Source organism: Nicotiana attenuata, chromosome 11, assembly GCF_001879085.1.
Source record: "Nicotiana attenuata strain UT chromosome 11, NIATTr2, whole genome shotgun sequence".
Lineage (NCBI taxonomy): Eukaryota > Viridiplantae > Streptophyta > Magnoliopsida > Solanales > Solanaceae > Nicotiana > Nicotiana attenuata.
This window is the reverse complement of record NC_031999.1, coordinates 54436002-54452222: the sequence shown is the minus strand read 5'-3', so window position 1 is coordinate 54452222 and position 16221 is coordinate 54436002. Positions and strand designations below refer to the sequence as shown.

General features: G+C 38.9%; 2 protein-coding genes across 4 annotated transcripts; both read right to left on the bottom strand.

Annotated features, from left to right (window-relative positions):
* Window positions 1471-7024, bottom strand: LOC109234568 (zinc finger CCCH domain-containing protein 49-like). The gene is made up of 5 exons (XM_019400601.1): window positions 6849-7024; window positions 6611-6736; window positions 4684-4953; window positions 3900-4123; window positions 1471-2618 (listed from the first exon to the last, which is right to left on the bottom strand). The coding sequence occupies exons 2-5, from the start codon at window positions 6713-6715 to the stop codon at window positions 1787-1789; spliced, it is 1431 nt and encodes a 476-aa protein (XP_019256146.1). The 5' UTR covers window positions 6716-6736; window positions 6849-7024; the 3' UTR covers window positions 1471-1786.
* Window positions 11520-16221, bottom strand: LOC109234567 (50S ribosomal protein L22, chloroplastic-like). 3 transcript variants are annotated; one of them, XM_019400598.1, is made up of 7 exons: window positions 16114-16197; window positions 14733-14895; window positions 14450-14532; window positions 13584-13739; window positions 12654-12764; window positions 12238-12304; window positions 11520-12156 (listed from the first exon to the last, which is right to left on the bottom strand). In XM_019400598.1, the coding sequence occupies exons 2-7, from the start codon at window positions 14848-14850 to the stop codon at window positions 11876-11878; spliced, it is 816 nt and encodes a 271-aa protein (XP_019256143.1). In that variant the 5' UTR covers window positions 14851-14895; window positions 16114-16197; the 3' UTR covers window positions 11520-11875. The 3 variants fall into 3 exon arrangements, with proteins under 3 accessions (XP_019256143.1, XP_019256144.1, XP_019256145.1); XM_019400599.1 differs by having other exon boundaries at window positions 14733-14890; window positions 16114-16186; XM_019400600.1 differs by lacking the exon at window positions 14733-14895 and having other exon boundaries at window positions 16114-16221.

Sequence of the window (16221 nt, the reverse complement as noted above, 5' to 3'; positions counted from 1 at the left end):
TAGCTAAACAGAAAAATTCGTCGCTAATCTCATTTTGCGACGAATTAGCAACGGATTATCAAGAAATTCTGCTAGTTACAAGCGTTTTAGCGATAGATCAGCGACGAAGTTCGTAGCTAATTCCAGTTTTTTTTATAGTGATGGCGAAGCAATGACTATTGTTCATTAGATCGTTTCTGAGGGCCCGCAAAAGTTTAGGAGATTTTGGGCCGGTTGCTCGAATTCATGTAGATGGCGTGGACAATAGCATACGAAAATCTGAGAATCATCCTGAATTCCTATTTTATGGCCCAAAAATGCCAAATGCGAGGAACGGTCGTGGCGAATCGATGACTATTATTCATTAGGTCATTTTTTATGGGCTCGAATAATTTTAGGATATTCGGTTCCGGTCCCCGGATTTCATATAGATGGCGTGGACTATAGCACACGAAAATCTGGAATCGTCCTAAATTTCAGTTTTATGGCCCTAAAACGCAAAAAAAAAAAATGAGGAACGGTCATGGCGAAGCAGTGAAAATTGTTCATCAGATTATTTTTTATAGGAACACAAAATTTAAGGAGATTCGGGGCCGCCCGCCCGAATTCATGCTGATGGCGTGGACCATAGCACAAAAAAATCCGGGAATCGTCCTGAATTCCTATTTTGTGGCCGTAAAACGCAGAAAAATGAGGAACGGTGGAGAAGCGATGACTACTGTTCATTAGGTCATTTTTATGGGCTCGCAAAAAATTTGGAGATTCAGGGTCGGTCCCTCGAATTCATGCAGCTGACGTGGACTATAGCACATGAAAATCCGGGAGTCGTCCCGAATTCTGATTATTGGCTCTAAAACGCCAAAAAATGATAAACCGTCATGGTGAAGCGATGACTATTTTTCATCAGATCATTTTTGATAGACCCACAAAATTTTAGGAGTTTCGGGGCCAGCCGCCCGAATTAATGCAGATGGCGTACACTATAGCACAAAAAATTGTGAATCGTCCTGAATTCCTTTTTATGGCCCTAAAACGCTAAAAACGAGAAACGGTCATGCAAAGAATGACTATTGTTCATTATGTTATTTTTCATGGGGCCGCATAATTTATTAAGAAACAATAAAAAATTTAACTATAGATTTACAAACGAAAATATTTTTTAATGGCGTTCAATTAGGATGGCGATGATCATATAAGCTCTCACTGATCATTGTGTACTTGCAATAATATGACATGTGCCTACACATAAGCTTGCTTAGCAAGGTGCATTTATACACATTTATATGCCAAGCACAAATATATGTGGGGTCTGGGAAGGGTAATGTGTTCGCGACCTTACCCCTACCTGGAGAGATAGAGAGGTTGTTTCCGATAGACCCTCGACTCAAGAACGTGTGGAGAGGAAGAGAAGGGAGAAGAAGAAGAAATAGGGGGAGGAAAGAAACAAGAAGGAGACAAAGGACAATAAGACAAAGGGAGAAAAGAGTAGCATCATGCCAAGCACAAATATAAAATTCATAAAAACCGCGGGGGACTTCTATGAAGGAAAAGAAAAAAAAAAGAGGGGGTAAATTGCGGTTTGCCCAGGAGCTGAAAGGGTTAAATGAGGTCATAGTGTAGGAAACTTGAACAGAACCAAATTGGCAGTGACGAGAAACCTAACACCAAAAAATTTCATTGGCACAACAGAATCAATACTTAATTCAAAATGGCTAAAAGAGTACAGACAACTTTCAGCAGTAACAGAGATGCTGGCCATGTTTACATTGATCTTCCTGATTGCAGATGCCTAACAAAACTGCAAAGATTAAGGCTGTTGTGCGGCTGCTGCTGCTGACTGAGGCGGCTGCAGATGTGCGGATTGCTGACCGCCAGGTGGTGGGGGTGCTGTAGCTTGATAAGGTTGAGGAGGATACTGTTGATAAGGTGGAGGAGGTGGTGGCATATACCCATAGGGTGGATAATAAGGCGGGTAAAATTGACCTTGAGGTGGTAGCCCATGTGGATATGCATGACGTTGTCCTTGTTGATTCTCAGAACCACTCTTATTTTCACCAGGACCTGACCCCGTAGCTGAACTAGAAGCCCCCTCCTGGGATTGAACTAGGGCACCCATCCTTTGTGGATCCATTGATGGATAATATGGTCTGTCTTGCTGAGGCATCGGGGGTATATTGAAGTAAGGCATGGATGGGGGTTGGTCCTGAGTTCCTGGTGGCTGAAAAGGCTGATTCTGCTGCTGTGATATGACTGCCCTAGGCAGCAATCCACTGTGAGTCACAGCTGCCTGCTGCCTTGCTTCATCAGGGACCTCGGACTCTGGCTTGGGTGCTTGAGGTCTCCCCCAGAGTAGCTTCAGTCTCAGGCCCTTTATCACCAGCTTGTTTGCTAGTTCCTCAGCTGCCTTCTCTGCACCTTCTCTGGTTGTGTAAGTTACGAAAGCACAACCACGCTGGACCACCATTTTGATGGACTCAATTTCACCATGTGCATAAAAGTGGTCCCTAAGGTCCTGTTCGGTGATTCTTGCATCAACACCACCCACATAGAGGGTTCTAATGCTCTCGTCGTCAGGGGCCTCCAATGAAGGCATTTCACCTGCTTTATTCAGTAGCTTTAAAGCCACTGGATCATTGACTCTGCAAGCATTACAGCACAGTAGAAACTTATCAGTTGAAAACAATATGAGCCAAAGAACATTCAGCAAGATAGTAATACAAATCATTTTTTCACTTTAAGTTGGAGAACAATGTAGGACAAAATAGATCTTTGTAGAAGAGGACAAAATATATGTAGCAGACATTTTATAGTCACTACAAACCACAAATCACAGTGTCACAAATACATGGATTCTTCCATACAACCAACACAACAAAGATAAGCAAAAGAAAAGTGACCAGCAAATTGATGCCATCAGTAAACAGCCTAGTCATCATGTAACCATGGAGAGACAAGGTAAGGTGTGTTTCGAAAGTGCATAGAGTATTTCACTGATTGCTTATGTGACAATGGTATTTTTCTATATTTACGCATCTAACTTAGTTATGTTGATAACCACGGAGTTGACTGGGTTGTAACAAGGATCCTTGCTAATTCAATAATCCTCCAGTTTTTGGTCAAACCTTAACCAAATATTGAAACGCATGAAAAAGCATTCACCCAAAATTTTCTTCTTAGACTTCCGCTGGTTGTATGATGCAAGGATTTGAACAGGCATAGTAACTAAAGATAATTAAGGAAGGCATAACCAATATACAAGCGGAAGGGACTAAGAAACCAGAAAGGAATAAGCCACTGAAAAAGTTAGGAATAAACTGCCAGCAGTAGAAAAGCAATTACAACACATCAGCATTTTTTAGCTGTAAAAACTATGAAAAAGCTATACAGTATATTGACAGCAGGACTTAAATGTCAGATTTGAGGTATTTACATGTTCACATATGATATTGTTTTTTTTATTTCAACGAGGTTAAAAGAGCGACTCAAGACAAGCTATTTGCCTCCTGACTTGACCAAGTCCAAGTTACTGTCTTCACATATTGAGATATATTTCACTTGAGTTGATTTGCTTCTCCTTCATTCCTTCTTACATGATAAAAAGAGGAGGCCTAAGCTCCAGGTTATTACCTATTTTTCTCCCACTTGTATGAGGGTGCTATTTTATATAATATCTGGTGGTCATGCATACAACACTGTCCGTCATCCTATATTAGCATTGCAGCTAAGGAAAACAGATAGCGTATTACAGTGACAAGTTAGCCTCCGTGGACTTATCAACAGAAAAGTGAACCACCCTTCTCTCACCCAACCACTAAATTTAAGATCCAACACCCTATCAGAAACATGTCAACACAGATATGTGAGCATCAATGGAAAGAGGAGAATTTCACATCAGCAATAAAGAAATAGGTTCGACATACCCATAGTAACGGTCTTTAATATTTTGCTGTGACAACTCTCCTGTCTCAGGCATCTCATGCCTGTAAGGACACTCCAGACCTCTTGTACATTGACCACGTATATAGAAACTGCAAACATGTGCCCGATTTCTCTTGTAGTATGGACTTGTTCTTTGAAGCTTCATGATAGTGTCATTTGGACGGACTTTCCCAAATGAAGATTCATAATCAATACCAGCTCTTGCCTGGTCAAAAATTAAACTATGACTTCGGGGAAAACCAAAATGTAAAAAGAAAAGCATCACAAACATCAGCTTTTTTGTCAACGTGCTTCTTTTAAGTTTTATAAACCCTTGGTTTCACCAGGTTTAATCTCTTCCTCCTAATCTCAAAAGTACGCCATCCCTAAGTTATTCCCTGCAAGATCTGGGGGAAGGGGGGAGAGTGACAAGACCAATAATAAAGACAGCTTCCAAAATTGTCAAAACTTAAGCTTAAAATAATTTAAGCTCAAAATTTGGACACTTATCAATCAAGTGTTGTTGTCCATTTGCAGTATCAACGTCTCGCCTTTTTTGGGAGGGGGTGGGGTGGGAAGACACTCAAAAGTATTACTGGTAAGTATATGTCCTCTTTAAGAAAGTAAATTCAGTTTTGAAAAACAAAAACAAAAGAGAGGGGCTAACACTTCAGCGAAATCATTCTATGTACTTATTTATATGAATAAATTAAAATGACATGCAAGTAATGAGTTAAAAAGCACGTCATAACAATAAATTGTGCTCCCACTTAGTAATTCACATACCCTGCGGTCGTGTTCCTCTGCAAAATATTCTCTATTTACGTCACTCTTCGGGATGGCATCATTCGAGTTGATACTGAGAGCAGTGTCTCGGACCTGAACTGGCAAACCATATTCAAGATCCAATAGGCAAACTTGACAAACATTCTTTAATTTGCTGCAGGTCTGACAGATCTCAGTCTTTTTGTATCTTGCATCCCGACCAGGCCTCCACCTAAACACTGTGAAGGGTCGCGTGCAGATCTTGCACTCCTTGTCATAATCTGCTTTTGTCTGTACAAAATCCATAACAAGATCAAAAGTCAGATAGTGAAGTTGGAGAAAGAAAGATTAAAGTAGAGAACGTGCAGCTGAAACAAAGTCAAACATCAGACTGATCCTACTGCCAAACTAGAGATAATCTTGAAAGGAATTAATCCTTACAACTATATGAAGAGAGTCAATATCGTAACAATGTGCCGAAAAGCTATGTTCCGCGGACTCTCTAAAATGTTACCGCACCCGTGTCGGATCCTCCAAAAATACACTATTTTTGGAGGATCCGACATGCACCCGGCAACATTTTCGGAGAGTCCGAGCAACATAGCCGAAAAGTAGCAGTGAATCAGGACAAGCTATAAATAGACAAAGGTCCAAGATAGAGCTCTTTCAGACTGCCACAACGATTCGAATGGAAGTGCCCCCACCTAACTATGTGTAAATGGAATTTAAAATACAGTTTGCTGAAGCTTGCACAAAACCAAGCAATTAAATAACTGCGAACTGAAATTAACAGTTCTTACCAATTCACACTTCACCAAGGAATTTGGAGAAAAAATTAAGCTGTGGTACCTCCATCGAAGGATCCAACCACATCCCCACATATTTCACATTCTTAAGGAAGAAATACATGTTACATATAACTTAATCCCATACGATTTCGAAATGGGGCTGCGACCTTTCATCAAGATTGATGACAGATTTACCCTTTTAAAATTGAATAAAGATATCCTTCTTAACTTACTTTTGCACAATGGAACACAAATTTTCCACGGTTATTAGTTATTCCTACTGTATTAATAAAATTGGGGTATGCAAAATAAATAATTTCTTCGGAATTCTTAAAAATTTACCCAAGAATTTCTGAAAATGAACTTTCAGATGTATTCAAAAGTAACAATACTATATTCACCTAGAACCATAACAATCAACCAATCATTCAACTATGCCTCAATCCCAAACTTTGTTGTTGGTTATATGAATCCTCAATATCCATCTGTTCTAGCCTCTTCGCACCTATAATCACCTAAAACTATGGCCAGAATTTTCGCAACTTCTTTGCCGAATACGGTTTTCTACACTTCACATCAGTAGCAGATTGGAGCAGTGCAAATATGAAACTTTCCTCTAGTAATTTCTTAATGGATTTAAGTTATTTAAACTGTCAATGGAATTTATTTATTTTTTATGACGGTGGTGTCTGAGCCAGTTTCGGCACACCTCGACTACTCCACTGGGTACCTGCAGGTACCCAGTAACTCAGCCCACCACGGCTTAGGTAGATGGGAACAAATCACTCAGTGTTGTTTGCCTCCGCTGGGATTTGAACATAAGACCTCATGGTTCTCTTCTCACTTCATTGATGATTGACCACTAGGTCACACCCTTGGGTGCTATCATCAACGAATTTCAATCTGTTGTACAAGGTTAGTTACCATTTTTACTAGGTTACTGATTACTAAATGTTTAATTAGGACCAGATTCTGTAAACATTTCTGACACCCACTGGGGCGTAGAACTTAAACTCTTTTTCGATTAGCAGCCAAGCAACCAAAGGCACTAATAATCATAACACTGCAATTCTGCTTCAAAATTCACAATGACGAGAAAATAATAAACCCTAATATCATTCACGAGCTCTATAACAACAAAAATTGAGCCAAAAAATTACCATCCGCACGTAAGGACTGTCGCCAAGACACGACTCGCATATAATAGGGAAATCAGATCGTTCCCATCCATCAGCTTCTGCATCTCTCAGCAACCTATGCGCCATCGATTATTTCTATATTTCAATCTTCCAAAAGAATAAGTATGAGAAAGCTCATTCCAAACGTTTTAATACAGATTTAAGTTGAAACAAAGTCTAAAGAAACAGGAATCTGAAAAGGCTTCAAAATTAATAGTACCTGATAATGGCAATTTAGGCTAGTGAAATTTAGTTAGAGACGGCGGAATCCTCGGTGGTCGGCGGCGGTGGAGAGAAGAAGCTTCCGATGAACGAGAACGAAGCAAATAGCCCTGCTTCAGCGGGAACAATAGAGAGATAAGAAGAATGGATTTCCGCTATCAATATTTGAATATATTCCCCCACAATTTTAGTAAAATTATCAAATTACCCCAACTTCAAACTAAATATTTACCCTGTTTACATCAAACAAATTAAAATTTAATCAAAATCAAGTGATAAATATGTGTAGGATATTTATTAATTTGGTGTAAACATGAAATGCAAATAATTTTCTCGAAGTTGACTGTTGACATTTTCCTATTGCTTCCTATATTTTGTTCATCCACTTATGTGGTGTGGTACACATTTCCTTTTAGTTTGTTTTAAAAGGATAATCACACTTTTATATTTAAAAATTATTTAACAATGCAATTCTCATTTTAGCCTTAGTTACATGACTCAAGAATCCACACTTGAAGTGCAGCCTTGGCGTAACTAATAAAGTTGTTGTTATGTGACCAGGAGGTCATGGGCTCGAGCCATGAAAACAATCTCTTGCAGAAATATAAGGTAAGGCTGCGTACAATAGATCCTTGCCGTCCGGCCTTTCCCAAGACCTCGCGCATAGCGGGAGCTTAGTGCACCGGACTGCCCTTTTTTAAGAAAGAAACATAGAAAAACACACATGAAATTCTCATCATCAATTATTTGATTGTTTGTAGTAGGAGCAATTGTCCTACTTTGCATATATTTAGTATCACCATCTAAGTACTTTAAGGGGTCAATTTGTGTGATGGATAAGCAAAAATAATTCTGAAATAAAATTTAGTATCGCCTTATCTCTTGTTTGGTTACTAATCGTTGCATAAGTTATCTCAGGATTAAAAATAGCGTAATGGCTTCCTGGCCACTTAGACTTGTAGGGCTTTTGAAAGCTGATACATAAACTTTGGATTTTCCCATTGGAACACTCGAACTCATGATTCACTTAACTAATATACACATTTGACCGTTGACCATGACCATGTGACAGTGACAAATTTGATGTGGACAAAATGCATGTCAGTCACGCAGAAAATGTGCGTGAATGCAATAATCTGATTAAAGAAAATACTTTATTAATAGGAAAAAAAATTAAAAAATGAAAAAGAAAAGGAAATTACATCCAGGTGCTGAAACTACATCCACGGCTGTAACAAAAATGGCGGGGCAATGGTGAGTTAGAACAGAATGTATCCATGAGGGGTTTCACGGAGAAATAACCGGCGTTATGTTTTAGAAGACTTGGTGAGGCGTCTATTTTTCCGAGCCGCCTGAACTTTTAAAGCACGGTGCTGCAAGTTGATGCCGTCCGATTAGATATCATCACCGGAATTTCCTCTGAGAGTTGCATTGGAAGTGATGGAGTTTGATTTTTGTAGCTCTCGCATCCAAGGTCCATCATATTACCAAGTAAATTGGGAAATTGGTGCCTTTTGTCCTCAAATATGAGATTTTCGAAGCTCTCTAGAACCATAAATTCCTATTGATTTTTTCTGGAATTCCCATAGTGGTGTTGTGAATTTGATTTAGAAATAAGAGAGAGAAAGAATACTGAAGAAAAAGAGAAAGAAGAAGTATAAAAATAAGGAAAGGATGGAAGTGGGTGTGTACGGAGAAGAAGGGAGAGGTGGGTGAACGGAGTAATAGCTTCAGGTCTTTTTCTGTCACGACCCAAGTTCTCTCTCTGTGACCGGTCGTGACGGCACCAAGTCTCTACGACTAGGTAAGCCTAACAATTTGCGGAAAATGAAATAAAGATACGAAACTAACAATTAACAGGTAATATAATAAAGGAGTTTAAAATGCCGCTTGGCATATACAATAATAACACTCTCGAACTGAACATAACACTCCCAAAACCCGGAATCTCATGAATCACAAGCTAAAGAAGTACATGATGTTTCTAACTCCAGAAGTCTAAAAACAGAAAAATACAAGAAGTCTATAACTGAAGGGAGGCAGAGAGGGAATACTAGGTCTGCGGACGCGGCAGATATACCTCGAAGTCTCTGGATCGTCTCGCCTCACTGGAAGTATGGCTGAGAAGAAGAACCTGGATCTGCACACGAAAAACATGTGCAGGAAAGGGCATGAGTACACCACAGCGGTACCCAGTAAGTACCAAGCCTAACATCGATCGAGTAGTGACGAGATCAGGTCAGGGCCTTACTAGTTATATACATAACAAGATAAAACAGTACGAAATATGGCAGTGAAGATAATTGCTAACAGTCAATGAAATGAAAGCACAGGAAAAATCATAACTCAGTACACAGAAAAAGCAACAGGGGATCTCCCAAGATACCATCCCGTAGTCCCAAACGTAAATGTACAGAGGATCTCCCAGATACCGTCCCATAGTCCAAATCGTAAATGTGCAGGGGGATCTCCCGGGATACCGTCCCGTAGTCCCAAATATAAATGTGCAGGGGGATCTCCCGAAATACTGTTCCGTAGTCCCAAGTAAACATGCAAGGGGATCTCCCGGAATACCGTTCTGTAGTCCCAAAATAGATACACAACCAAATCAATATACACAACAATCTCAATCAGAAAGTCTATAGTTCTATTCAAGTTCGTATCAAAGAAATAGGTAATTCCTACCCTAAACATGCTACACAGAGTCTAGGTAGGAAGTTAAGCAGATAAGACAGTTAAGGCACGTAAGCATGCTTTCCTACGCTAAACTGGAGGCTACATATACTAGTATTGCTCAATTTAAAGGAAAACATAGACAGTTACTTAATGAAAATGGGATTTTTCAACAATTAGCACGTGTACGCACGTGTCACCTCACGTACACGGCATTCATACAACAACGGTACCAAAATCCTAAGGGGAGTTTCCCCACACAAGGTTAGGCAAGCCACTAACCTCGAACCAAGCTCAAAATCAATCTGATATCACGCTCTTGCCACGAGTATCCAATTCCGAGTGGCCCAAATCTAATCAAATCAATTACATAACGTAAATATAGCTACAAGCAACGAATTTAGCTAATAAATTTAAAGTTACGGCGAGAAAATAAAAAAATGCCCAAAAATCCTCCCCGGGCCCATGTCGGAATCGGGTAAAAATCACAAATTATGAACACCCATTCACTCACGAGTTCACTCGTACAAAAATCATCGCAATCCGACGTCAAATTCCTATTCAAAACTCAGTTTTTCCATTGGGGAACTTTTTCTCCCATTTCCGAACTTCCACCCTCAAATTCTTTAATTAGATGAGGAAAACAGCAATAGATTAATGTATTAGAACCAAATTAGAGTTAGAATTCGTTACCCAATAGTTCTTCAAAATCTCTCAAGAAATCGCCTCCCACCGAGCTCTAAAAGTTCCAAAATTGAAAATGGGATAAAACCCTCGACTTGGCCCTTTTTCTGCCAGAGATCCCGCTTTTGCGAGAAGGCCACCGCATCTGCGGTCCTGCACCTGCGGAAAAATCATCACAGGTGCGGAAATCACTTATCCGGGCTGGGGCCGCATCTGCGGTTCCTGATGCCCAAGTCCATTTTTGCTTCCGCGGTCCACTCAGCCGCTTCTGCGGCACCGCACCTGCGGTCCCTCATCCGCAGGTGCGATTATATCAGGTTCAGCAACTTCAGAAATTTGTCTAAGTCCAAATCAAGCCCGTTAAGCATCCGAAACTCACCCGAGGCCCCCGGGACCTCAACCAAACATACCGACGAATCCTAAAACATCATACGAACTTAGTCGAGCCCTCAAATCACATCAAAAAACGTTAAAACCACGAATCACCCTCCAATCGAAACCTAATGAACTTGAAATCTCAAAATTCTACAACCGATGCCGAAACCAACCAAACCACATCCGATTGACCCCAAATTTTGCACACAAGTCATATTCAACACTACGGACCTACTCCAACTTCCGGAATCGGATTCCGACCCCGATATCAAAAATTCCACTATCGGCCCGAAACTTCAAAAATTCAACTTTCGCCATTTCAAGCCTAAATAAGCTACGGACTTCCAAAACACAATCCGGACACGCCCCTAAGCCCGAAATCACCCAAAGGAGTTAACGGAATTGACAGAGTTCCATTTCGGGGCCGTCTTCACACAGCTCCGACTACGGTCCAAATTCTAAGACTTAAACTCTCATTTAGGGACCAAGTGTCCCAAAACACTCCGAAACTCAAAATGAACCATCCCAGCAAATCACAATAGCAGAAATAGACACAGGGGAAGCATTTAATAGGGGATCAGGGCATAAATTCTCAAAACGACCGGCCGGGTCGTTACATTTTATCTCTTTCTTTTTCTTTTTTTAATTTGTAACTTCTTTTTTGCTTATTTAGTATTTAGAAATAGGACCCACAAATAACACATGTCAAGTAATAAATAGTCTAGTATATGACGTGTTGTACATGTCAGCGCAATTGATATACACGCACTACTAGATGTATTTATTAGTACTCATTCTGTCAAGTTCGAGTGTTCAAATGGAAAAATTCAAAGTTCATGTATCGGCTTTCAAAAGCCCTACAAGTCTAAGTGGCCAGGAAGCCATTACGTATCATGATAACTTATACCTGCCAAAGGCTAGAATAGTAATCCTAAGATAAGTTATCCCAAGATAAAGCAGTAAAATTGACAATCCCAGGATTAATACAACATACCAAACAATCAATAAGAAATAATATCAGGATAACTAATCACAGCGTAACTTGTCCAAACCGAACGACCCCTAAAGGCCATAAAAGGACATGAAGTTTGAGGCACTTGAGATGCAAAATAAAGGGAGGAAGGTGCCTACAAATTAAGCTGAAGATCTCGACCTAAGCTGCTATTACCAGGGATGTATGAGAGAGAACATTTGAAAAAGAAATCCGACAAGAGGCACATTATTTCATCCCAAACTGATTTTTATGGAACTATAGAGCTTTCTAGTGAAGCTGAACTACCAACATAACTGTGCTCAAGCAGCAGCAGCACCTGGTCCATTGCTCTTAGCTCTGCCTTTGCGGTCCCATATTGGAGTAGTCTCAATGAGCTTATGAGGAACTAGACGCCTTTCGCGTTTGGTCATCTTCTTGAAATTGTGTACTCTCAACTTAGCTATCTCGGCCTCCTCCTCAGGAGTTATCTCCCTAACTACAATGGTCAGTCTACATTCTGGCCTCACTTTTATTCCACACTTTCCTTTAGCATGGTAGGACACCCTTTTTTTGAAAAGTCCTTTCCCAACAAAAGCCTCAGCTGCACCAAATATGAAAAGAATGAATCAGTCCAACATTAGAAGTAAGAGGAGAGCATAGACCGTCAGTTTGCCTTTTTTACCAACAAGAAGACGATCTGGATCAAATCCATAATTGTGGGTTGCATTTGCCCGAGCTGAATGTATAACCTACAAAAAATGAAAGGTTCCTATTACATCACACCTGAACTGTAAATAATCTTTTGACTTCAGGAGCCATGTTTGGCAATAGTCCTACAACTTTAAGGTTGGTCTAATGTGGTGTTTGGGAGTCGCACTACAATGGAGGTTACTATGCAACACAGAATTCTTTATCGCAGTATAAATCTGGTAGCCACATTAGAGAATGCTCTTAATAAAGAAGGAAACGTTAAGGCCGAGACTAAATTTTGAATTAGAGCCTGCTTATAAACTATAGTTGCATGATTCATAAAGGAAACAATTTCCTTTCCTTTGATCTTTTTTCGTGCAACTACAAGACGCTTGTCAGAAGTCTCACCTGATAGACAGTTTTGGAAGCTCGTTTTACAGTCACTTGCAACTGCAGTAATGCATCTTCAACACGCATCCCACGAACTAATGCTGCAACCAAATTGATCTTCTTTGGGCTCTGAAAGGGACATGTATCATAGAAATCAAAGGAGGGCATGGTAAGATTCCTCACTCTTTTTTTGGGTAGGAAAGAGATTTTTGACAGAACGAAGGAGTAAAAGAAAAAGAATCGAAACTCGTCAAGTAAAAAAGAAACAAAAAAGGAGATTAAGCAATACTTTAAAAATGGGGATCGATGAAACAATCAGGTCCCAACAATTTTGTTGGAGCAAAGTATTCTTTCACTAAGTTATAAATTGCATCAGAACAATACCTAAGACAGGCCCCAATTGTCACATGCATTCCAATGGGACAAAAGTCTGCTTACACAAACAGCATGAAACAAAATATATATGTATTCATATAAAGTCTCTATTTTTCAATATTACCTCATATTTGCATTTTTAATCACACTGTCCTCCCCAGTACCAAAAATATTGAATCAAGAACCAGTCAGAACAAGTGCTAAGACATTCTAAAATCCTAACATTCTCCTTTGTTCTCATATACTGCAGGATATAAAGTAGTATTCCCTGTCATGTTGCTAAATCAGCAGGCTTTGCCTCCTAATTTACATAAAAGCTTGAGCAATATTCTAAAAGACTTTATCAAGTACCAGTCTAAAACATAGAGGTCGGCAGATTTAATATGTAATCAAGTAACTGGGAGATTACTTTCCAAAAAGAAAAGGAAGTTTACCAGGAGATTAGTTAATAAGAATGACAAGACTCTCTGTAACCACATTTACTCACCATATCGTAACTCATCATGTAAATTCTGCTAATGTGTGAGGTAAATTAGATATTCACCATATCTAAAAGGCTGTGACATTTCATACCTGTTTTATCCCCTTCAAAACTGCTTGAACTGTTGAAGGTTTAGAAGTTGCTTTCTCAGCTTCTTTATTTCCAGTATTTGATGTTAGAAGCGGTGTTAATGGGGAAGAAATTGGTGTGGTTGAGTCTGCAAGTAAGGTCCTTGAACTAGAGAGCCCCTAATCAGGAAAAAAAATAGGAAAAGAAGAGAAAAAAGCAACATTTAGAACTATGAAACAGTTTAACTAATTTGAATTTTATTTAATAGGAAAAATGTTCTACAAATACAGCATGCAGAGAAGCAGTGATTGTAATCGAAGATAACAAAGAGTCACAAACTGTAGCCATCTAAACTTGCATATTTGATGTGAAGGATAGCTGTCAAACTGGCTACACATTCTCGGAAATGGCTTTTGTAAATATGAGAAAACCTAAAAAAATGATGAAACGGTGATTTTAATTCCTAATAGAAAACCTGTAATATAAGTATCGTCATGTATATTACAGGAATTTTATGTACAGATGGGTTTATAAATATACCAATTGGGAAATAGTTGATTGCACGACCATAAAGGATTAGAAAACGAGTTTATATTGAACTAAAACATGATATATAAATAGACATAACCTGTGAAGGTGCTATATTTTAAATAAACAGGCTCACTCAGTTACTGCTTAGGCAAGCACCTGTAACACTACAAATAGAATGTTTTGTAAAATAGATAGTATGCAATATGATATGTTGTTTCGACTATGAGAAATCAAAACAACAAAAGTTTATTAAAGAAAAACAAAAAATGGTGGGATAAAGATTCACGGCCACAATGCCACCTCAATTCACTATACAAGGCCACATACGTATATGAAATAAATGATATTGTAACATTACCAAATGCTGTAGATACTGGTATAACGGCCTTGAGATGCCAGATGAAACCGTATTCCGCAAGCTTGGTAAGTAAGGTGCCTCACCTAGAAATTACATGTTGCTCAACCATCAAAAGTTGATATATGACTTGAGAAATAAAAAAGGAAAAGCAACTGAAGGAAGACAGTGAACACAACCCTGAACCCTAACTTGGCGTGCTTCTATTGACAGGTCGCATTAACTATTCACTGTGAGATGTCAGCAAAATCAATTCATCAAGCGTAAACAGAAAAACAACCATTACCAAGCACTAGAGATGACTTTGAGTGATAATATGAATTTAAAGGAACAGTTCGACTTTGTTGACATCTCTTCCCAGCTTGATGAAGCATGCACTGAAGATGCCGTTGCCAGCCCACCATTTTTTCAGCTTACAAAAGGTCTCTCAATCAACAAGTCCAGCTACACTATATCAGTTCATCGATGAAGAGAAAAGCACAATAAATTTCACACTAGTACGATGAGATAATGAACCACACTATGCACATAGCAGGACAATGTTCAGTCAAAAAACATCAGATCATTCAAATTAAATGCACAATCTGGAATCAATTCCCTTGTTAATAGGAGCTATTATTTCTTTAGCCTTCATTGGTCTCTATAGAACAGAAAGATATGAACCAACTGAAGTAACAAAAAAATAGCACTTCATCAATGAGTTTTGAGTAATCACATATGTTTGTTTGGAAGGACTTTTCACCAAGCACATGTTCTGCAATTTAAACATGTTTACTAAAAGTTAGAGTTAGCTTACACTTAAGAATAATTTAAATTCAGAGTCGAACATAACAATTGGTGAAAGATTTCTATATAGGCAAAGTTATAATTTCACTTTCTTTTTATAAGCACTTCACTAAATAATCTAACTTAGGATGAAGGGGAAACAAGAGAAACATTTCAGATTGCAGCACTATAGAACTACTTTTACACGCAGCACTCATTTATCTGGAAAATTGGGACCAGCTATATAGCAACAACAACAACAAAAAAAAAACCATTGTAATCCCATAAATGGGGTCTTGGGGGTAGTTGCACGCAGACCTTACACCTACCTTATAAAGATAGAGAGGTTGTTTCGAATAGACCCTCGGCTCAATTGGGACCAGCTATGCTTAGTGGAATTCAGTTCTCACGTAAATGAGAAATTTTCTATTCAGCTGCTATTATATGAGAAATAAAGCAAATTAAAATTCCTTCTTATCCTCTCCTAACATTTCTTCTCTTCCAAAGCCTTATAAACCTAACACCCTCAAAAAATTTAAGAGCAACGCCTTTTGAATGCAACTGATTTCTGTATATGCAAATGTGAGCAACAATATATTTCTCAAGTGCAAAATTAGCTCAAATAAAATCACATGACTAACTAATAGTAGTACACACACGTTTTCAAGCTCAAATTGTGACTTTAACATTGAATAAACCCCACAAGATCTAATAGGCATTTTATCAAACAGGTCATACAATAGAAACTCAACTATAATACCACCTCAGTTACCACTCAAATCAACTCTTTGAATAATCAAATCACCAAATGAAGGGGGAAAAGGAAAATAGTAATGTATATTAACTGGTAAAAGTTCACAGAGAAAGACAAAAGTGGAAGTTGACAGTTTTTTGAACCTTACATGAATTCGTCACAGAAAAAAGATGATGGAAGCTGATAACTACCCGAGCAAGTTCTGGCCGAATAGATCCAAATTGGGGCATTGACGTCAATTTATTCGTTTAGGCCT